Here is a 25,534-nt window from a genome sequence, read left to right on the forward strand (position 1 = left end):
TGTACCTCCGTGTAAACATTTCCTTAGAAGGTCTGGTGAAGCCAAGTTCCTAAATAATGGTTTTATTTTGTCCATTACCACTTTAGGCAGGTGGAAATGATCTTTATGATCATAGGCCTCCTTATTGGCCATCGCTCTCTGGTACTTGCACGTCAAAATCTCTTTGCAATTCTTTAGAAAAAACAGCTATAAAAAAGAACTAACCATCAGAAAATCTTAAGTGAAGTATTTTATGAAAAAAGAATGAAACAGGGAATACAAAATCACAAAAAAACAATTTTCGGTAAAAAAAAAAAAATTTTGCCCATCCGAGTCCCCTTAAATCACAAGAGGAAATTAAAATATTAAAAAATCAATTAAGAAAGTATCCTCGAGACCTATTTATTTGGAGACGCCTAACTATCGTATACAGTTTCAATTTTATTACAGGAGCCGTATAAAATTGACTACAACCGTTTCCATATCTTTGGAGCACTCTGTATATAAAAGGTAAATTGAGTGGAGCACTACTAATGTATGGTATTAGGCCAGTAGGCGCTGACGTTAAGGACTATCATCACAGCCACAGCCAAGGCCGTGCCATCTCGAGGCGCGGTACAGTTTCACGGGCAGGCCCAACTAGTTTTACACGGTTATTGGGTAATAGCGGTCTTTATTCGGGCTACAATTTGGAGTCAACCAATAGCCCGTCCCTTGGATTATCCAACCGCTTATTTCGGAGGCTGACTCACTTCGATGATCTTTATAGGTCAGGAATTTATTCTTCTGACTGAAAGAGAAGAAGAACTAATTTTCATGCTCTAAAAACTAATGTTCATGCTCTGCAATTATTTTTGGCACGTAACTATTATTCTTAAATTATTATCGTGTCGATGTCTGTCTGTCTGTCTGTCCGTTTGTGTGACAAATCTGAAAACGTAACTGTGATGGGAAGAGTTGATGTAATGTGACTGTTGAGTTTATTTAGCTCCAGTTCATCTTCCTCTTAGTTGCTCCACCGTCTTTGGAATCGTGTTTAAACATCGAGTGCACTAAATTTTACATCAAATTGAGACAATAAGAGCACTTCACCTAGATCGAACGTTGCAAAGAGTTCGTTTTGAGCTTCTTCGTCACCACCTTTCTTTGATCCAACTTCGAGGGGTCGTCAGTGACAGCGTCAGATTCCAGACGCTGCACTGAGATGTAGGTGAATTGGAGCAAAACTCGACATTCACAACTCTGGTTACTTCAGAAGGATCCTCTTGGTCGAAAGAAAGAACTGTATTGATTTTTTGACCAAAAGGTCAAAATAAGCTTATATTGTTTTAAATTGATATTATGATAGCAATGAGAAAATTTACAAATAAAAAAAATTGTTTGTAATAAAAACTGAATCAATTTTACGATGTCTGATATAGTAAGACATGTGACCTAAAGTAAAAAGTAAGTTAAAAACTAAATGACGCCTCTTTGGGTTATTATTTATGTTTTTAAGGTTTAAATTTTGAAATTTGAAGGTATACAAGTTTTGGTTGGTATTTGTTCCAGTAATAATACGTTAAAAGATTGGTAGACAGATGGGGAACACCCTGTATATAATTTTGATGTCAAGGTACGTGAATGAGGAAAGTAAAGCAAGCAACAAGTAGGTGATCCCGGCGAGGTATTCTTAATTTTAACCGAATAGGTTAAGTAAGCATGGCGTAGTTGGAATGAATCTTCGAAGTCCAAAAACTCAAATTTGGCAGAAGCTTTACATGAGTTAGCATATAAACAGTTTTTCACACTCCACCCCATCTTGTTCCTTACAACTGCAGTAGACCGTCGATAATCCAAATCCTGTCCGGAATTTTTAAATTAACCACAAAAGAGCTAATGAAAAGTTATACTCAATCGTGCACCAATCACGTTGTTTTTTTTCGGAAGTTGAGCTGATAAATAATACTATTAATTATTGTATTATATAAACTTACAGAAAACATACAGTATTCATATGCTGTGTAAAATACACCTAGACTATATAAAACGAAAATGCTGTACCTAATATTAAAATGTGATTAATAAATAACTGGTATTACGAAAGGTTTCTGGTTAAAAAAGTCTGTTATGGATTGAACTGTAGCCTAATTTTTTCTTTTTTTGCAGCCAAGTTTTTATTTGGTTGGTGTGCCAATCAAGATCTTTGTTGTAATGAAGGCTTCAGAATGTGTCGGCCCATGTCCTTCAATTTTATTTTCATTATTATCCGCATCCGATTCTTTTGTTTTCGTTATATTTTCATGTCCAACGGCAGGTTTTTGATGTACTTAGCATGGATATAAGAAATATGTTTTGCCAGAATTAAATACAGATGATCGAAGGTCCGCATTTTTGACGTCCAAATTTACGACGTCTTCTGTATTGTGAAATGTACTCAAATTTTTTAGTAGTTAGCCTAGAAAGAGTCTGGTTGTGAAAACACATGTCTATCCTGCTTGACCTTGATATTATCCTGCACCACAATAATTAAGGTCAATGGGATAGTTTATCAGTTAACACATTAGGATTCTTTATCACCCAGACGACAGAAGGGAATTTAAAAAGTCATCCCATATACGGTGATAATTTCTACGATTATATAAGGAATTTTATGGTACACAAATACAAATCTTATAGGGATGAACTTAAAAAAGTCATAATTATTAAATAATAGCACATGTTCGCGGCTAGTAATGTTACTTTGAAACAGTCCGTGTATTTGATTGGATAGCTCCCAAGATTTCAAAAAAATCTTCAACTATTTTTGACCAATGTGGAGGAAATCCATTCTTAACGAAAGCACTTATGATGTAATGCAATAGGGTTCTCTGATATTTTTTAAGTTGAATTAGTCGTATCATGCATAAAGTATCCATTTTTTCAGTGTTCTTGGTTAAAGAGGGTCGGAGGTTAAACGGATTGGTGAGAAACTTTTTGTGTTCTGATTCAAATTAAATATATTTTCGAAGCCAAACTGGAGTTTGCTATTTTGCCCCGAGAAACAATATTCATAGACTTATGTATTGAGGTTGGATTCAAAACAGTACAAATTTATAATGTCAATATTCTTTATATTTATGTTTATTTTCTTTAGAGTCTCTTAAGAGCCATAAAGTCTAGTTCAAGGGTTGTTTGTTGAATTTCTATATCCATGTATCAATATTATATATACTTGCATTGAATAGTGTACAAAATCTAAGTTAAAAAGTAAAAGAATGTCTTATTTTAGCAGGCAAAGTTAGGGCTAAGAAGTTGTATTTAACACAACCTGGGGACCAACGGCTTTTAAAGGTGGCTTCCGAACCACCACCAATGGCCGGACAGGCGGGCTGCTTGCAAGGACAGGATCGCCCAACGGTCACTCATCCAAGCAGCAGCCACGCTTGAAATTGCTTGATTCGGTTATCTTGCGATAACCGGTGTACCCACTACACTGCTCCATTGGAGTGTAATGCGTATTTACTAAAATATATCTCTAAAAATGTAATCGTCTCTCTCAAAAAGAATTCAACTGGAGTAGGTAGGGTATTTGAAATTTACCCAGCAGGATAAGCGGCTGCGATTGTTGCTCGACTTACAGAAAGTCTATTCACGACCAGAAAAAACAAGAAAAGAACGGACCGAGATGGTACACAAAGTGCAAAAAATCTCACCCGAACCGGTTGGACATAATCGGAATACCAGACCTAAACCGGTGGCGGCTGTCCACTAAAACCCGCCGCTCTGTCTCAAACTCCTAACAAATTGGCCGATTTGACATCGACTACTCAGAATGATCCAAAACCGACCAAAATCTCGCCCGCACAATTAGACAGTGTTGATTCGGTTTCCAAAGTCGTTCACTGACAAGTGACAAGTCAATTAGTCCGGGCAGACCGTTGTTCAACAGCTACTGGCGACTACTTCTTTCTGCCTTAAGTAGAACTTATGTGACAAATCCATGCGTGAGCCGACTTCACGGCGGACTCCTGGCGGCGTTTAGTGTTCTCCATCATATGGGACTATTCAGGTGGCACTATGGATAAATTTAAACCTATTTTAGATAAAAACCTGAAATCAATTTTGCTTCTGAAATACGAGCTCACTACAACGATATTCTAATTAAATATTGAAACCAGATTCAAACAGGCTTGTTGTAACAACTACCTACTGATGTGGATCATTATTATAATAATAATTCTTTTATTGCATTTTGACAATAAAACATTGAATTGTAAAAGTTAGTTTGATATTATTAATTAAAATCCATACTATACACATTCATACTTCAAATACTCATTCAAACATGCATATCTTGCACTTTCACGCCAACATGAGACTTCAAACATGAGATTCGTGTTTGAGTCTCATGAGATTCACTTCGACATGAGACTCGGGGCTCTAATTAATTAATTCTGATTCAAATTTTGATTTTCCCAGCAGCCAGCCATGAAATCTTTGACCAAATAAAACGCATTCGACACCAGTAGGCGCTTCAGAACAGCTTTAAACTGGTTTAAACTATCCGACTGTATAAAACCCTTAGGGAGCCGATTGAGAAATTTGACTCCAACCTGTGACGGCAAGCGTTCGAAAGCCACCGTCCTATGCTGCTGTGCACGGTAACTCTCCTTGCCTCTAGGTTCATAAGAGTGAACGTCAATACCCTGTATAAGAACGCACTTTAAACGACAATACAGGGCAACCTCCAATATATATTGGCAGGGCAGAGTCAGCAATTCAAGCTCCCTGAAAGCATCCCTACACAACTCTCTGATGTTTAATTGGGAAATTATTATGACAGCTTTTTTGCAGTCTAAATACTTTTACTAGATTGTATTTGGCACAGCTGTCCCGAAGTATTAAACCATATGTCAAGTATGGATAAATCAGGCCAAAAAATGGAAGCCATTCCTAAGACTTTTTGTGAACAATATTTGGCAAGGTCACGCAGGGCGTAGATACCTGAAGTAACACGAGCACAGATATAGTCCACATGATTGTTCCAGGTTAGACCTTTGTCGAGGTACATCCCTAGGAACTGGGTGGAGTCATTATTCTCTAAGAGCTCATCACAAAAGTCTTTTCCAGCCTGATCTTGGCATTTTCTATGTAACTTTCCGCATAGTAGCTGAAATTTATTCCTGTATTTTTCATTTCCCAAACGGGAGCTCACTATAAAATATTATAAACGGAAACCAGAATCAAAGTGGTCGTGTTTGTGTCCACTATGAACCCACGAAATCTAAATTAAAACATGATACATCTATATAAACGAGAATGCGTTTAATTATGAATGAGACAGAACCGGTCTGCCTTCCGTGGGCCTTATGTGGGCAGAGACGCTTCTTGGTTTGATGGATTTAGCTGGTTAGTTCTTGTGCAAGACCTTTCGGAGAAGGGAGTATTTTCAAATGTTTTCTTGCGGTCTAAGTTTACCTTCTAAATAAATAAAAACTTATAATTATAATATGAAGAAATATATTTTTAAATTACTACATATCGCAACAAACATGTGTCTAAAATTTTAAAAAAAACAAAACAAAAACAAATAATTGCTTAATTACTGGCTTCAAATAGTTATGTACCAGTAAAAAAGGCCTAAATATTTTGCCACGTAACTCTATAACCTTAAACATTTTTGTAACATGTTATTTATTTTTGCTATCACGTAATATTCTTTTATTCCAGAAATATTTTAAAGGAAATATTGGTTATTTTAAAATGTTCTTTCTATTAAATACCGTAATATAATAATTCACAAATATAAAAAAACTCGTGATTAATTAATATTAATGATTTTGAAGATATTAACATCACTCAAAACGCAGGTTTAATAAAAAACGACCAGCCTTGTTGTCTGCAGGCGAAAAAATAAATTCTGGAAATCAATAGGAAGTAATAAACCAAACAGAGAATAGAAGAATCCGACATACAGTAAGGAAAGAGAGAGAGAGAAATAGCGCATAGACAGACAGACAATCTTCATGTACTAATCTGCCATGGATAAATTCTATAACTGTAAATAAAATATATGGTTTATTATAAATTTTACGTAACTGTGACTTATAGGCAGAAGGGTTTGTTATAAGATAAAAATGGTTAAATATTTATTTATCAATCCTTTATGATTCTAATGATGGACACCATTAGAAATTAATTATAAATTATACCTATTTTGTAATAATATGAGTCAGATTTTGATAAGTTGCATACATAACAAACATAAACAAACATTTTATAATAATAGAATGGCAACAAGGTAAAATCGACATTGGCGTCGGAAATCTAATTTAAGTGCTCATAAACGTGCAAAACCTACGAAATTGCGTACGAAGCCGCGGGTAACAGCTAGTTTTCTACATTAAATTAGAATAATTTCTTGGTTTTTGTATGGCTATTTTAGGTATCTAAGCATATTTGGTGTCGAAAGCTCGCAAATTCTGGATATTGCCTTTATGGATTTTTTCAAATACATCCGACAACTTCCAATACATTTTAATATTTGTCATCATTAGAACCTTATTCAATGTTAATGTTATAAGATTATTTTTTTAAGTTTAAATATGAAAATGATTAAATTATGATTCCTAAAAAAAGGTTTTGGCTCATATTTGATTTAAGAACCAACAAGATTGGTTACAAATTCCACTAAAAAAGTTAATATCATCATGATGAAATGGTTAACACTCATAATAATAATAAATAATGTAAATAAGAAGTGCAGATTTGACTATTGATAATAAATCAAACATTGATGGTTAATGCTCGAAGGCTATGAGGGACTCTACATTGCTAGCCTACTATATATTTTAATTATTTGAAACACAATTCTGTTATTGAATTTGCATGCCTCTTTTTAAACAGTACAATACAAAATTTATTTTTAAATCTCAAATAAAAATTGCAAATATAAGAAATTTTGCCTTAAATCGGTATTAATTTAACTTACTGGCAAGAGCTCAAGGTGACGATGACAGACAGAGGACGAAGCGACACTAGGTGTCTAGGCGGTATGTGAGTCTATGTACACACAGATACCGTAATGCAGAGCCTTACTGGGGAGCGTACGACAGCGTAGGCAAGTAGGCCGGCGTGGCTATCACTTTCGTGGTACCGCCTAGCGAGCCTCCTAGGAGGTCATCGGTCTATTATTGGCTAGGACGAAGTGTACCTGCTTGGCTATCGTTAATTTGATTCTTGCCTTTATGGAAACCCTCTCTCGAACCAAAATGTCCTTCGGATATTGGGTGACAACTCAATTGTAAATTCTTTGTTTAATGTTTTTTATTGACCATGGAAGGTTTGAAAGGATAATAAGTTTACCATCGTTATATGTTTAAAAATTTATAACACAACGTTTCGAGGACTGAAATCTGTCCTCTTCTTCAGGCTGGAAAATATTTATTATATATAAAAGAGGATACGAGAAGAAAAATAAAAGTGATTGGGTACGTTTAAACCCCTTTTCTTACTGTATTAATCTCAGGTACTGAAGAAAATGTCCAAAATCGTACTATCGTTTCAATTTTAAAGTTTTAGCCCAAATCCTTGTTGCCATTTTGGAAAGATTGTAATTAGACTGTAATACTGTAAAGTAACGGAATCAAAAATCCTCTAATTACATCGATCTCCATAACTTCACACGGAACTTTTTTGCAAAAAATTTGTGGCTATTATATTAATGGCAAAAAACAATCGACCGAGTTTTAAAGTACATCTTGCTTCCATCGGTAAATGAAATCATGTGTATTTACTTGGCACAGAATTAATTAGGCGAATGAATATTTTGAATGTTTTGTAAAAAGTCGAAGTCTTTTTTATGATTATCTTTTAATTAGTTTTCAACTATTCAATAAATTGATTACTGGATTACATACAGATTAGATAATAAAATAAGTGTTTCACCTCAAAACACAGATTTGGTCAAAAAAGGCAAAAGTCTGATTGAAGGCATTAAAGTTACATTTTAAGAATAAGTAAAAATACAAAAGTGTCAGAGTTGATCCCAAATAAAATTGCTCTCATCTTAATGTTTGGAAAGGCAAACTAACTCTATTGCCATAAAAGTTTGCCATTCAAAGACAATTTGAAGTGATAACTTTTTCAAAAAATCATTGATCCAAAATGGTTTAACCCTTGAAGTAAGTTAGGTGCAGAGTTTATTTTACAATTATCAAAAATTGGATATATTTCAATGTCTTTGCAGGATCTTGAAGTTTGGAAGTTTTAAAACTTCCAAACTTAAGTTTCAATTCTTTTTTGCAGTTCTTGTAGCATTTTATACTTGCAATGTGTAACATTATTGGTGATGGTAATCATTTTTTGCCGCAATGATAATAAAATATAATTTCCATTTTTTTCGTGGATTTCTTTAAAAAGATATTCTAAAATAATTCAGAAACAAATTAAGAATCAAAGTTTCAAAATATAAACAATTAATGTCCTTGGATAACAGTAAAAAAATCAACCGTCAATCTGAAAATTAACCGTGGCTATACACTGTTACACTGTTACACAAATCAAACATGCAATATAAATCGAAAAAAAATCAAAGATTACCAAAATTCAAAGGACAAAAAGGGAAATTTTAGAAATGATCGAAGAAAAACAAGAAGATTGAAACTGTAAAAAGCAATCTGTTCTGAAATCTCCGTAATGATCCCTATTGATTAGTTATAAACTTCAGTTAATTACGATACAACCAAATTAACTACTCAATACAGGCGGGTATGTATTAGTAGCAGTTTATAAATTAGATATTACTTTACATTTTGTACACGCATGCTACTATGTAAAAAATTAAAAACTGTCCCTTTCCTAAGAATGTATTCTGATGAGAAGGGTAGGGTCAAGATATGACATCTGAAACATACCTTATTTACCAAAAAGTTATCAAATTTCCATTTCTTTATCCATTCTAAAACCAGCAGAGGACAACCCTGAATATATAAAAATGCCACGCTACTGAACAATCGTAGAGTTTACGAAATAGAGATCACTATCTAGGGTGTTCCCTAATCTTCGCACAACACTTCTGCAAAAGGATTATTTCTTATATGAAATCCAGGAAAGCCTGCATGTTGTTTTGTTGCCGGCGAGATCTGTAGATAGCGTTGTAATCAGAAATAGTCAGTGCATAACTTTCACATTCACCTTCCTAAGTCTGTCAGTTGAGTTCCCAGAAATCAATAACTGTGACGCAATCGATTAATTGTGTTATTGATAGTGATGAAATCGATCCGTTCCCATCAATCCTATCAGTGGGATTAACATCTTCGTAGTAATTAACATCTTGTAAGCAGGTGGCAAGTCAAGATAACAAGTTTTCGTACAAGGTAATTAAATATGAATGTCGAGACAAATACAGTTCACCTTCCTTGCAGTTCAGAGTCTCTGGAATCTGACGCTGTCACAGACTTGACTCTTGGAATCTGGATTCATGTTTATCTGAAGAGATCTAAAAACGTCAGCGAAGGAGATGAAAAATGAACTCTTTACATCGTTAGAGATAAAGAGTTCTGCACTAAAAGATACTGAGTAATATAAGTGAATAGGTATTCTCATTGTACCATCAAAGTGCACAATTCAACGATCTCTAAACACGATGGAGCAAACAAGTTTTCTACACATAACGTAGCTATGGTGGGAAGAGTTGATCAATGTGAATGTTGAGTTTAGCTCCATCGTTCTCTTAGTCTCTGATGTCGGAACAATATAAAGAGTTCATTTTCACCGTCTTCGTCTCCGACATTTTAGATCTATTCAAACATACATGACTCCAGATTTCGGGAGTCTTCGCAGACGTGATACCAGACACTGCACTAATTGGAAAGTAAACTAAACTCAACATTTACATTGAATAAACCTTCCCACTATGCTACGATATATGTGGAAAACTAAATACATCCTTATACTCTCCTTGGTGAAATTTCAGATGGTTTTCATGAATTTCTAAGATTTTAGAAAATGTTTTATCTTCGGCTTCTTTTGCATCAGGCTTTTCAAAAAATGTAGCGAAACTACGTTGTTAACTAGGTAAAACTAAACCAAAATTTTCCTTTTACAAATACAGTGTATTTCGCTTCGTTTAGAATATGCCTATATTTTCAAATAAAAAATCAAAACCCAGAAGCAGTTAAAGTCACATCGTTTTAATTACGATACGGACAATCCGCTATTATTAATCTATTATTAACACATTCCAAAATAGCAGTTTTAAAGTTTAAAGCAAAGTTCCATGAATTCTGACAGTAAAGGGAAATATTATCCAGATATCTTATAAAAGTACGAATATGTTTAAACCTTATTCGTTGGATGAAATGTAACGAAATAAATCCATATTAACAAATTGAGTCTGCTTCAATGTTTATTACAGAAATGTATTCCACGAGTCAAACACTGTTGCTTCTTTATGAATTATTCATTAATAACAAACAGGATTTAATATTTGTATCTCTTTATACGATTTCTTGTGTGGTTTGACGATAAAGTAAAAGTAAAGTAAAGATGTCTTATTTTACCAGGCGAAGTTAGGGGTAAGAAGCCCTCTCTAACACTTAACCTGAGGACCAACGGCTTGAAGGTGACTAAGCCACCTAAGGCGAGGTGGCGGTTAGGCGGACAATGTTTGTTCTTATTGCCAATTTTCATGAAACTTTAACATTTTAAAAGGTCTACCAATTTAAACTATAAATTATTTAGGGAAAGTAACATTCTAATAAGGAATGCAAACATGAAAAATTACACCGTAAGTAAAACCATTTCTGACAATTATTTTGTACTAACACAATTATAGTTTGGAGATTATGTTTAGTTACCTTTCCAGTTAATAGACAGGCGGACTCTAACGAAGTGAAATATACCATAGTGTTGGAGAAAGTGTTTGATTTATTTTTATCTATTTTATCATATCCCTAATATTTATCCACATGCTATGGAACACTCTGTATAAAAATTTAAATTTGAATACTTTGAGTTGTATTTTTACTGCCTATAGTAAAAAGGTGGCTTTGCCACTTCGTTAATTAGGTGATCGTTTGGTTAGGTTTGACTTTCGTATATCAACATGAAATCAACTGTTATATTTCCAACTATGACAAATAGTACATAATACAAATTAGTAATTTGTGGTATTTTATTAAGAACAGACCAAAAATTTTATTTTTATTGCTAATTAGAATGTTTCAAGTTATGAGCATGAGTGATTTTGAGGTATAAGTTTTTCCGATCACTTTAATTGTGTGTAAATGTGAACGAATTACCGAACGATTAATTTAACTACAGTGACAACTAAATTTATATTTTTTAAACTTTTTTTCTTTGAGTAAAATAAGTATTTTAAAAGGAAGCGTATTTCTTCTACTTTGAATAACTTAATTTGAGTTTCTTATACATAATATTTACGTGTTCTCTAGTTTTCAAGGTTATTTCGTACCAAAAAATGATGGTATGCCAATTCTAATTTAGAGATATTAATGTACCAAATTTGGAGATTTACGTACTGTAATGGGAAGAGGCGTATGACTGGTCAATGGTGTGTTATCTGAGAAGGTTGTGTGTAGGCTTTGTACATGGTGGGTGTTGTTGTGGGGGGGGGGAGACCACAAGATCCGAATTTGTTTATCAGACGGTTACAACACTACTCTTGAGTTATGGTACAGCGTCCACTGCGGACACTCTACATACCGGCCCAACCGCAGAGTGGGATGTGGTCCATCCTTTCTGTGTTGGGCATTCTTGCAAACCAAACAGACGGTAATTGGTTTCAGGAGCTGAAAGCACTGAGTTACGCTCGGCAATCAATGATCCAATTAACGAAATGCATAAGTCCAGTGATAACAAGACAAATGTCTATCTCAGCACCTCTTCGACTCGATGACTTCCTACACAAGGTGTGCGATTAAAATTATGAATTGTGTCGGAATTATAACTTACGCTTATAACAACATATAAACGACACTTATAACAATATATAACGACACCTATAACGTACAAGTATAGCCACATATAACGACACTTATAAAAAAATATATAACGACACTTATAACAATATATAACGACACTTATAACGTACATTTATAGAACATAAAATGACACTTATAGCAACATATAACGACACCTATAACGTATAATTATAGCCACATATAACGACACTTATAACGTTCATTTATAGAGACATATAACGATACTAATAAAACATACCGTTTTGTCCTTATACTTATAACGTACTAAAACCTGTACACAATGGATGGAACTTCGTCTTGCCAGAAATTAAAAAATGTCTAATTACTAGATTGTAAACTACTAAATTTGATAAAACCTGTAGAACAAATAATATGACACATGTAGTGAAAAGGTTAAATTATTGGATACGCCATTTGGAATAAAAGCAGTATTTTAAAATGTAGAATATTTTGTTTTATGAAATACGTATTTTCAATTATAAAAACACATTTATGCGTTCTCTATTTCAACGCGCCTAATGTTTGAAGGTTTTTTGACGATGGGAGGATTGGGAAGGAAACAGGATTTCCCCCGGATTTTCTCTTGGTTGGAAAATAGGACAATTAACAGAAATACATAATGTTTAATAATTTAACTTTCAATCTTGTAAGTATAATTACGTAACAAATAATTTTTCATTAAAACATTTAAATGCGTAAATAAAACGGTTTAAAAATTATTTTAATAAATATGATAATAATTGTAAATTTGAAAACAGAATTTCAAGTTAAGATCAAGTGTGATAGATCAATTACCCACTTCTTGCACCCGACGATTTAATTTTAATTTTATAAGTATTTTCATACATATTAAAATCCATTATTGCACAGTTTTAGTACAATGTGAACCGGAAAGATGCAGATGATACTATTTAATCTTTTTATTCTGTTTGAAAACGTTTTAAACAGATCTTTTGTTATTTCAATTTGTTTGGAACAGCTGAATAATGAAAGTAATGAAACAGGAAAACATTAATTGATAACTTGGGTTGGTAATGACAAGCAATGACCTCCTCACGTCTCGCATATAAGATTTATTGGCGATTAATTTGCTTTATGACTTATTTAGCACAGAAAATATTGCCAGTTTAAATTCGGGAGATGACTGCGAAAATTAGCCGCAGCACCCAATCCGCTGTAAGGATATTTATTACGTGGTACCATTCATTAACTAACGAAGTCCTTTTGGGGATTTGAATAATGTTAAAATGCGATTTACATATAAATATCCTCTTAGCGCTTCAAGTAAGATTGGTAAACTAAAAACATTCATTCAAAAACTGTAATAAAATTCATATACACGTACACGAAATTCTGAACAAAATAAATTTTCTCCTCAATTTAGTACTACCGATAAATAGATGCATAGAGATTAATGTATAAATAAGATGGCTTATATTAGTGCAATCTACTTTTTTTAGGTTTGGAAATTATTTCTGTCAACTGTCAAATACATAGTGCTTAAAATAACTGCCCTAAACACAGAAAAAGCAGAAAAGGAGTTTGGTTTGAATCTACTTTTTTTAGGTTTGGAAATTATATTTCTGTCAACTGTCAAATACATAGTGCTTAAAATAACTGCCCTAAACACAGAAAAAGCAGAAAAGGAGTTTGGTTTGAATCTACTTTTTTTAGGTTTGGAAAATTATATTTCTGTCAACTGTCAAATACATAGTGCTTAAAATAACTGCCCTAAACACAGAAAAAAGCAGAAAAGGAGTTTGGTTTGAATCTACTTTTTTTTAGGTTTGGAAATTATATTTCTGTCAACTGTCAAATACATAGTGCTTAAAATAACTGCCCTAAACACAGAAAAAGCAGAAAAGGAGTTTGGTTTGAATCTACTTTTTTTAGGTTTGGAAATTATATTTCTGTCAACTGTCAAATACATAGTGCTTAAAATAACTGCCCTAAACACAGAAAAAGCAGAAAAGGAGTTTGGTTTGAATCTACTTTTTTTAGGTTTGGAAATTATATTTCTGTCAACTGTCAAATACATAGTGCTTAAAATAACTGCCCTAAACACAGAAAAAGCAGAAAAGGAGTTTGGTTTGAATCTACTTTTTTTAGGTTTGGAAATTATATTTCTGTCAACTGTCAAATACATAGTGCTTAAAATAACTGCCCTAAACACAGAAAAAGCAGAAAAGGAGTTTGGTTTGAATCTACTTTTTTTAGGTTTGGAAATTATATTTCTGTCAACTGTCAAATACATAGTGCTTAAAATAACTGCCCTAAACACAGAAAAAGCAGAAAAGGAGTTTGGTTTGAATCTACTTTTTTTAGGTTTGGAAATTATATTTCTGTCAACTGTCAAATACATAGTGCTTAAAATAACTGCCCTAAACACAGAAAAAGCAGAAAAGGAGTTTGGTTTGAATCTACTTTTTTTAGGTTTGGAAATTATATTTCTGTCAACTGTCAAATACATAGTGCTTAAAATAACTGCCCTAAACACAGAAAAAGCAGAAAAGGAGTTTGGTTTGAATCTACTTTTTTTAGGTTTGGAAATTATATTTCTGTCAACTGTCAAATACATAGTGCTTAAAATAACTGCCCTAAACACAGAAAAAGCAGAAAAGGAGTTTGGTTTGAATCTACTTTTTTTAGGTTTGGAAATTATATTTCTGTCAACTGTCAAATACATAGTGCTTAAAATAACTGCCCTAAACACAGAAAAAGCAGAAAAGGAGTTTGGTTTGAGTTTACGTTAAACTATACGCAGTTTCTTAAAATATATTTAATAAAAAATGTGATTTACATAAGTGATAAATCAGTAAAATTGCAACACTTAATGTTTTTTTTTCTTAACAACTGTTTTTCTGTATGGAAAATATTTTTTTGTTAAATACATAGTCCTTAAAACGACTTCCCTGAACACAAAGAGTAGAAAACCTGTTTAGTTTATATCTAAGTGAAATTATAAGCAGTTTCTTACGTTACCTATATTTAAAAAAATAATAATTTCTATAAGTGATAAATTAATACAATAATGTTACTCCATGTTCTTAATATTTTTTAACGTATATTATTTTTCTAAATAAAATACATGTCGCTCTCTGAAACTAATAGCTAATGTAAATATTGTAAAAATTCACATTTAATCTAAAATAATTTTCTAAATTCTTGAATTTAACGTAATAGAAATATTTTCGGAATCCAAAAGCGATTGAATTGCCTTAAACCCCAAATAAACCGACGCCATGTTGGTTGTGTGGTAACGTCCGTTTTCTTATCAGAAAACAAGAGATAAGCAAAAACAAAGGTATTGACTCGCTGAATAAACTAAAAGTGTCTGAAAATAGAAATGCTTTTATTCATCTACTAGCCAAATCTACAAGGTTGAATAGAAGTGGTATTACTTGTATTTGAATTCTAGAGATAACGCTATCAAGCCAAGATGCAACAACCAGAATTTCCAGAGTCCTGAAATGGAAATGAGCTAAGCTGCTTCTATGATATTTGACTAATAAATGGATCTAAATATCCGTATTTATTGGCTGAGCTTTAGCGAAGCGTATTACTTTTCGGGCTGGCAAAATTTCATTTCTGTCTTCTGTCTGTTGTCCATATCTTGGAAACGAACAGACCTATGAACTTGAAATTGTGCATAAAGCATCATTTCTATATGAATAACACCGAGTTCGACGATGGTGCATGTCGCGCGATAGGATTTGGTTGAGCGTTAGCGTTAGCTTCTATACATTTTTTTTATGGATAATCATGATGGCAACGAGAAAATAACAGAATATAAACATTTGTAAACCAAGTCAGTAAATCTATAAGAGGTTCAAGCATGTGACAAATTAAAACGTGTAGCTTAACAATCCCAACACATCAAACAAAATTTTATGGCGATTTATTATCATTTCTATGATTTAAAATCCCAATTTAATGAACAAACATGTTAATGGCATATGACGAGAAAGATTTATCATATATGACTTTGCATGAGACTTCATGTCTGCAGGAATAATTTTTTTATGATGCATCCCTTTTTTGGTATCTTCTTTTTGGTATGATTGTCCGCAAGAAGTCTCGTGAATGAAACGAGCTATAGATTTGGAATTTCACAACCTCAACAAAGCCTGTTACGTCACGTGATGTAACTTCTACCTTGTAGTTACATGAGGAATATCAACGTTTATGACGCATCATCAAAGCGCCCTAATTTATAACAGATGTGTTATATAAATCAATCTAAAATTTAATATGTAATAACCAAAATAACAGAATAGCCTACTCTCGGCCGACTGTGGTAATAATGCTCATGGACGCACACCACAGATTTAGCAGCAGATGTTCGGAATGGAACCCGAAGGCGAAGGACGACAAGGTTGTTCCGTTGTTTTTTGGTCAAAAGATTAAATTTGACCAAAAATGTCTGTTTTTTTACTTTGCCAACTGTTCACGAACAATGGCTACTTCAGATGCTATTGTTATAAACTATCCATTTCTGTCATCCAAATAAACTCACTGCCTAGTCGTTCCTATCCGTTGAAACACGAATGCATGTGCTAATAAATTATTGTCGTACTTGATTTGGTACTTTAAATCTAAGATATAAAAGGCAATGGGACTTAAACTAGCTTTTGGAACTAAACAGCGTAACACTTTCTTATTACACTTTTTGACTCTCTACTCTAAAGCACAGACTTTAGGTAGATCTTATTTTAAAACAGTGTGATAATTTGAAGGTTGAGTACATTAATTTCTTCATGCTAATATTGTCGATTTAAATGGTTACAAATGATGGACTGACCTAATCAATCCTTAAATATTATTCATTTGAGCAGGATAGATTCGCTATCGGTCCTGTACTGGCCCAAAGAACGCCCCCCCCCACCCCCCCCCCCCCCCACCCCCCCCCCCCCCCACCCCCCCCCCCCCCCACCCCCCCCCCCCCCCACCCCCCCCCCCCCCCACCCCCCCCCCATTTTTTAAATATGAATAAATGCTGCTAAGGTAGCATTTTAAGTATGACGACATTGGGAAAGAACTGTCACGTCTTTTTTGTGAGAAATAATTCTTATAAAATGGTTTTGAACAACTCTTAATTTCTCTATTAAATATTTAAAACTACCTCCAAAGCAAACTAACCCCTATTGAAATCTTGATTCGACCAAAACAAAATACAGAGTTTTTAACAAATTTTCGAAATACATATTACGTAAAAATTAAAATTTTCTAGTTGAATATTTTTATTTATTTTGAAAAACTGTTACATGCCTTTCCCAAGTTAGCTTCCGGTCAAAACACCCGCCTAGATATTTGAAATTATCCTGCTTTTAATATAATTAGAATGACTTCGACTTACGTCGTCTCTGAAAGTGAATTCGTGAAATACAAGTTCAAAATAAAAGTTGAATCATTAAAACCAAAATTTACATATTTTTTTCCTCAACATTTACAAGCATTTTGTTTGTAAGACACCAATTTCTTATAATAAACAAATCATCATTAATTTGGTTAAATAATAAATCCCGTATTCTTCTGGGAATAAAAGATCTAAGTACTCGAATCTGAGATGACTGCACTTGATTATGTTGTAATGTAAATAAAACATTCAACATACAAATTATTCAGACGGAAAAACAATTTAAGCGGATTTGGCTTTGATCAACTTGTTTTAGTGATGTTTTGAAATGTTCATTTAATTATTGTTGGATAATTTACTCAAAACTTCCAACAATGAGTATAAGTCCTGGTGTCCAAGTTAATGATGACAAATATATATATATATATATATAAAATAAGTTTATTTATCAAATTTTTAAATTTCTGATCCCAACGTACTTTTATGAAATGAATTCGGGATGAAAAAATGGCAAAATTGTAATCACGTCTTCCTTCTTGACAGTCGAGTTAAGAATTTTCTCCTTTTCTCAGGAAGAGTTTTCTATACATTTCTACAATGAGAAAATAATTAATTTGGAAACAAGTTAACGTTTTCACCATTACATTATTGTATGAAGAAGGGACATTGATACAACAGCCTTGTGGTGCTGTGTGTACACATTAGTAAATACACTATTTATTCCCGAGTGTGGCACTCTCACTTAATTATCAAGGCTGTTATGTGTTAATTAAATACAAATATAATTAATATCACTTACGTAATTTCCAGATTCGATTCACTAGGCTAGTTACACAAAAACATAAAATAACAATAACAGTATTTGCGTTATTATTTAATTGATTTTAAATAATATAAGATAGACGGAGAGCAAATTATACTAATGTTACATTTTATTACATGGTGAGATAGTAAATTACATTTTTTAATGTGACGAAATAGAATAAATCAAACTCAATGTCAGAGAGTTGTATCAGAATTTAGCTGATATTAGAATAGATCAAATACGTGTACTATATTGCATCAATCCATCCAATGTGCAGGGGAAATTGTTTATAATTGATAAAGTTTGACAAAATCACACTATTGAGGGAAAAATTATGAAATGACCAAAAGAATTAGTTATTATAGTCTGTCGGTAATAATTTGATAAGGAAAATCAAATTACTAAGTATTATTCAAAATTATTTTTTACACGAATAGCCTCACTTTGTAGCAACAACCATTTCTACATATACTTGTTACTATGATTGTGAATCGACTCAGAGATTAGTAGCTCTGTTTTATCATAAGGGTCCTGTTACTAGCTGATGTGCTCTGTGAATTTACGACCTTATAAAACATTTTAGTGCTGCTTATTTCATAAAGGAATATGAATTCCCCGCGTAAGAAAAGTGAAGGCAAAAATTAAATTTTATTGAGAATAAATATTCTTTACTATTTATATAATTGTTCACTACGAACAGTCCATTCATCGAGTGTTGAGAGTGAAGCTCCGCCCACAGAGAGGTGAGCCTCAGGGGTTGTGACCGATCAGAGAGTAAAGTAAAGATGTCTTATTTTACCAAACGAAGTTAGGGCTAAGAAGCCCTCTCTAACACGTAACCTGGGGACCAACGGCTTAAAGGTGAAAGTCCATGTGGACCATGAGAGTTCTTGGAATATCGATACGCCGAGTTCACAAGCGGTCACTCCCGCCTTCCTGTTGTCAAGCGGAGTTGCGTTGACCGCATGTGAACCGGCCCGTCATTACGTCACGGCAGTGGTGGGCGGAGTCTCACTCTCAACACTCGGTGAATGAATAATCAATATTGTATAATAAATCTTATACAGTCAATAGCCAAAATGAATGAGATTATGAACTGTTCCCTTACGTCATTCTAATTCTATCGGTGGGAATCATCATAGAAGAGCTTATGGATATATAAGTGGCAACACTTATACCATCCAGCATGCCATTGGCAGGTTAAGGGGTCTTTACAGGTTTAGTGATCTGCTGCCGGAGTCTGCAAGGCTGCAATTAATGCAGGCTTTCGTGTTCTCTGTATTTTACTATTGTTATCCTGCTTATGGCAACAGTATCTCGAAGGGAAACCAGGCGCGAATCTAGAAGCTTCAAAATTCCGCAATTCGTTTTGTTTTCAAATTGAAACGCTTTGATCGTGTTTCTCCTTATCGAGATGCTGTTGGCCTATTGCCGATGGAAACTGTGTGCAGGATACAGACCTGTATTTTAATTCACAAGGTCCTGTCTGACGGAGAGCCACAGTACTTAAGCGGGAGGCTCTCATCCCGGAAGGAGGTTTCAAAATACAGAACCCGTCATGTCACGCACTTGCTACACTTTCCAAAAGTGAACCTGGAATTGGTAGGAGGAGCTTCTCTTACTTCGGCCCAAAATTGTACAATGACCTCCCCGAAAACCTCAAACGAGTAAAACTAAATTCATTTAGAATAAAAGTAAAGGATTTTTATAACAATAGTCATGTAGTTTAAGTTAGTTCATTATTTAGTTACTGTTAAGTTTAGTGTGTACTTGTTAAATATTGTTCGTTGCACCGATTTTAAATATTTATAAGGATTGACCTAAGTTATTCTGAAAACAGTCTTGTACTGAGAAACGCTTGGAAATAAAAGGCATTTTTTATTATTTATTAAGAGCTGTATCAATAAATAATGTAATTTGATTTCCTGCATACGATATTTTGATACAGAAATACCTCCCCCTTGATTCCACTTTAAAATCCTTTTAAATTAATAGCTGCTTTTAACTAAAATATAAAATAAGAAAACAATATCACGAGAACAAATAAATATAAATTAGCCTTGTGTACAAAAGAATATGAATTGTTGAAAAAATGCTTTGTTTTTTTTTTTAAGTAGTGACTGTTACATCTATTTACGATGGAGAATTGGCTGAAAACTGGATTTTGTGTTAAGAGAAAACTGGAATCTACTGATGAAGGTGAGCTTAATCGTCCGTCTACTAGCAATGACGTTATAGTGCTTCGAGTGTTTTCAAATGTTAAGAAAGGGAAAAAAATGTTTCGAAAATATTGTCCTGAATACCTTCAATATGGATTTACGTTCATAGGTACGGAAGAAGAACCTTTACCCCAATGCGTACTTTGTTTCGAAACCTTAGCTAACGAAAGTATGAAGCCTTCAAAACTTCAGAGGCACATTTCAACAAAACATCCAGAATGCTTGAATAAACCTTTGATGTTTTTTCAAAGTAAGAAAAAGAACTTGTGGATTTTAATGAGCTGGCAGTCGATTCAGTAACCTCAGAAATTATAATTGAACACTTACAAGGCTTGTCATCCGAACTGAGGCGACACTTTCCACCAATAGCAGCTACTAATAAGTGGATACAAAATCCATTCGATGAGGATAATTTAAAGAACGTCAACTTAGCAGCATTTGAGGTATGTACACATTTTTACATGAAATTTTTGCTTAAATTTTATTTTTATTCAGAATTTTTAAATGCCGATTATAACTTTTTTATTGTAATTAACTATCACACTATATAAAATTTTTCTGAATTTTCAATGGTAGCTATTTTTGTTCTTGTGGGAAAAAATTAACTCTTTCAGAAATATGTGACAACTGGTTGACCTACAAACTTCAGTTTTTAAGCGTTGCAAAATTACCTTCTATAAAAAAATATATTTTTTTTTCTTTATGGAAGATGCTTTAATTGAGTTGTCCTGTGATTCCACCATGAAAACCATGTTTAAAAAGTGGTTGAATGCTAAGCAAAGCTATCCAGTTTTGTATGAAAAGGCAATGAGATTCCTAATGGTTTTTTCAACAACATATCTATGTGAGCGTGCCTTTTCCAACCTTGGTTCACATCAAGAATAAGTATAGAAACAGACTGGTGGACGTTGAAAGTGATTTACGCCTCAAAATATCTAATTTTTAAATCGTGACATTGAATTACTTGTTCAATCAAAACAATGCCAGAAGTCACACTAGTATTATAGAAAAATTATTTGTAATCTTGAATAATCAATAAACTCTTTCTATGTTTTCAATACTAAGCTGTGTACATATTTATTTACATTTTACATTTTTTTCTATACACGTATATAAATATAAATCATGTATATTTTATATTAATGTTATATATACATAATATACATATGTATATATAAAATCACGGCTGAGGGATGGGTCGCGAATGTGAAAAAACATTTGGAAGTGGGTCGTCAAACACAAAAGGTTGGGAACCACTGTCTTAGAATATTATCAAAACCAGGCAAAATTTCCAAATTATGCTCACTCCGATTCTGAAGCCGGACGTCAGTCACTAATTTCATAAATTATTTATATGAAATGGAGCCATTCCTATTTCATTTACATAAATCCATTTTCAGAGACATTTAAATTTAAAAAAAGGCGATAACTTTCTTATTTGAAACTATCGACCTATTTCAATTAGTAATTTTTTTGTCAAACTTTGAAAAGTGATTGTACGAATTTTTATACGTTGCGTCTACTATATTTTGACTTGAAACAAAATCTCTTCACAATTAATGCTATTTATGATACATCTTAGTTATTGTTGTCAATGGCGTGAAAAGATGTGAACATTGCAAAAGATATTTTCCATCTTTCTGCAACTTTGTGAACGATTAACCGTTGTTACTCCAGTTGGAAAAATAGTAGTGTTGGTGCCTGGCGCGATTGTTTATCCTACTATATCAAAAATTGAAAGAACCTTGAATAGATTTAGAATGTCACTTCCAGTAAATTGAAAGTTTTCTTCAGTTTTTTTTTTAATATTTCAATAAATTGAAAGTCATTATCCAAGGCGATTGATGTCTTATTCTATATGCATCAATAGTAAAACAACACAAGAAATAAAAGGAAAGTCTCGGGATACATTCGCGTATTTCATATTTTAAAGACATAAATTTGGGATCAAATCATCTAAAATGATAGACCATGAATTTCAATATATCGGGAATCCAGAGCGTCCACAGTAGTTTTTTTGGATATTGCCCCTAAAATGGTGTTCTTGGGAATTACCTTGATTAAGGGAGAACAAGTGGTGTGACTTCTGATGCAAAAAATAGTAAATAAATCAACACTTTTTTACAAAGGTATCTAATGGAATTTACAGTACTTTTGCCATCATATACAGAACTTAACACTTAACTTAACTTAAATCTACATGTTCAGCACCCAGTTTTGAAACTGCCTTATAATTATTGGAAATAGAGTCCAGAAATATTTTCCTTTTAACCTTGATTCAAAGAATTCGTTTGACTCTAGACTTGAAGATTCGTCAAAGGGATTGTTCACTTCTGCCAGAGCAAAGGTATTCTCCGGGTCAGAAAACATTCCTGGCGTCAGCTGACACAGGATGAGTACGAACAAATCACTGGCTGACTTGAAACAGTGATTGAGTTCTTCTAAAGTCAATCTCTCCACACAGCCGAGATCCTTCAATGAACTGTTCAATGTCTGAAGATAAATTTTGCAAAGGTCTTGGAGCTTGCATTTCCCTGACTTCTTGATCAGCACTGGTCCAGAAAAAGTAAAGAAGATCGAGCACTGGGGAACCGTACCTTGAGAGTTGAAAGTCTATGAACTTTACATCGGCCACTTCTCCTAAATCGCCAGTTTTGAACAGGATATTATTGATCCACATATCTCCATGGTTTAGTACTTTCAGTTGTCCATCTTTGTGGCTGTAAATTTTAACAATGGACTCCCAAAGGTTCTCGAGTTTGCTGAGGAGGAACTCAGAAAGATCTTCATGTCCATAAGTTTCTCTCGCGATCCTTGCAACAGCTTTTACACAATACTCCAATATAGGTTTCTCATCATTAATCGTGTTTTCGTTAATTGCAGCCTCCTTCCCGACGTCCTCGACACAAGTCGGGTCCTCATGATGCAAGGACACAGAGGCAGCATGAAACTTCGCTAGGTTGACCATCACACTTTTAGAGTACGAGAAATCAAGCCTTTTATACTTATCCATTACTTTATAACCATCTTCCAGGAGATCTTTAAGTACTAGGTCACTATCATTCGGGCCTTTAAATGGCTTTGGAGCAAATTCGAACTTCAACTTATCATTAAGTCTTGGAAGTAATTCATTGTACACTTTCATTTCTTTCTCAAAGTAGTTTCCTTTCTTAGATAACGTAGCAAAGTATCCTTCTGTGATTGGGCTCTTCACGATGAGTGACAATGCGCGCACAGATTGTGAGTTGCTGACTGTATACTGTATTTGGACCCTGTAGATGCAACTGAAGAAGTTGTTACCGGGAGTGACGGCTGGGCTGACGGAGAACTTGATGATTGATACATTGTTCTCCTGACCTTCTCCTCCTTGAAGAATAGCTTTTAGGAAGGATTCGTTGATCCACTCTGGCATGGTTTTGTCCACCTCCTGAAATTAAATTCTACATGTAACTAGGAAAAGTAAAAAAGTACTTGCAATGGGATACCCATAATAGGATACCAGTTTTAAAAACGAATTTTCAATTGCATTTTTCATTTATCTACATTAATTAAAACACAGTTCGAAGAATGGAATGAAATTATATAATGCTGCTTTGTAAATTTAGCAATACAAAGCAATATAATGCTGCTTGTATGTAGCAATACCTACATAAATGTAGGTATTGCTACAATTCCTCGTATGTCACCATGACGCAAAAATACCTTGCTTATCGATCGATTTGGCATTTTAATATGAACTGGGAGTGTCGATGACTGAGTGGTCTAAAACGTTGGACTTTGAGTATGAATTAGAGATATCGCAGGTTCGAATCCTGTCTGTGACCCTTGCACTTTTTACCAGTACCATCTACCTTGTCCTGTATCGACTCTCCCTCTTATTCTGTTTGATAAGATCCTCGTACAAGCCAGTGGCCCATGAGGACGATCAGAATAAGGCATAAAAGGGGATCGCTTCTCATTAAAAAAAAACTCAAACCACTCTACATATTATTAAAAAAATAACATTTAAATTACTTAGGAAGAAATCTACATAAGAATGATATTGATTAATACATAGTCTGAATTTTGGTTACGTGTTACATTGAAAATAATAATCACAAAATACATGATATTCATTTGTGTGTACGGGACCTTTCTCTTCTAATAATGGTTGCAGCCAAAGTATAAACGATTCATGCAACTTAGCTATGTATTTTTCAAATTTTCCTCGCCATAATATCCGATTAAAATGCTTTCAAATACGGAGAGACAGAGAGAAAGAGAGACAGAGAGACAGAGAGGCAGAGAGGCACGTAGGCAGAGAGACAGGTAGGCAGAGAGGCAGAGAGCCAGGTAGGCAGAGAGGCAGGTAGGCAGAGAGGCAGAGAGCCAGGTAGGCAGAGAGTCAGGTAGGCAGAGAGGCAGGTAGCCAGAAAGGCAGGTAGGCAGGTAGGCAGAGAGGCAGAGATTTTTTAAATTTCTTTATCTTTCTTATCTTTATTTTACCTGCCCCGGTTTAGAGGTCCACTCTTTCACCGGAACAGGCATCAAATAAATACAATCCGTTGTACATTTGAGTTGTGGTTAGACATTTATAAACGAGTCATTATATTTTACTAACAATACCATGTGTGATTATAGATTCATTTATGCTTATATTTATGGATTTTATATTAATCACACATTAAACTAAGACAATAAGTCAACGAAGTACTAAGAAATACATTTTTACATCTAAAATAAATCAATTATACAGTATCTTGCTACTAAGTTTTTCTTTACTTTTTTCAAAAACACTTTTCACTGTTACAATCTCTAAGTTCACTCTGTAATGCGTTTAATTTCCTAATGGACTCAACATGGAATGAATTTGAATAAATTACGTCCTATGCCTAGGAAACTGTAGTATTACATTACCAACACGTGTTTCTCTTAAGTCTACATTTCTCATGGTCGTATATTTTTCATGTAAATACAATTGCTCTCTTCTTTTCAAAATTTTAAAAGACAAAGAAAGCATATTGTATTCTAACCTCTCCTTATTTGTAGCCATCCTAACTGCTTGTAGTAACCTGTTACGTGTTCATCCAGTCTGAGCTTGAAATAAACCTAATACAAGCATTTTGTGCTCTTTGTAATTTCGCTACTAAAGTACTGCTTATATCACAATAAGCCATACTAGCATAGTCGAATAATGGAAAAATCCATGTTAATACCAACATTATACATA

The 25,534-nt window shown here is 33.7% G+C and overlaps 1 protein-coding gene across 1 annotated transcript; it reads right to left on the reverse strand.

Moving 5' to 3' along the window:
* Positions 1–22,732: 22,732 nt before the first annotated feature.
* Positions 22,733–23,748, reverse strand: LOC124368054. The gene has a single exon (XM_046825327.1). It carries the CDS (start codon positions 23,735–23,737, stop codon positions 22,733–22,735), a length of 1,005 nt encoding a protein of 334 aa, XP_046681283.1. The 5' UTR covers positions 23,738–23,748.
* Positions 23,749–25,534: the final 1,786 nt, after the last annotated feature.

Source organism: Homalodisca vitripennis, chromosome 8, assembly GCF_021130785.1.
Source record: "Homalodisca vitripennis isolate AUS2020 chromosome 8, UT_GWSS_2.1, whole genome shotgun sequence".
NCBI classification, from domain to species: domain Eukaryota; kingdom Metazoa; phylum Arthropoda; class Insecta; order Hemiptera; family Cicadellidae; genus Homalodisca; species Homalodisca vitripennis.

What these genes read in the sequence shown, in the direction of transcription:
- LOC124368054 (XM_046825327.1), bottom strand. Translation starts at nt 23,737, where the DNA reads ATGCCAGAGTGGATCAACGAATCCTTCCTAAAAGCTATTCTTCAAGGA.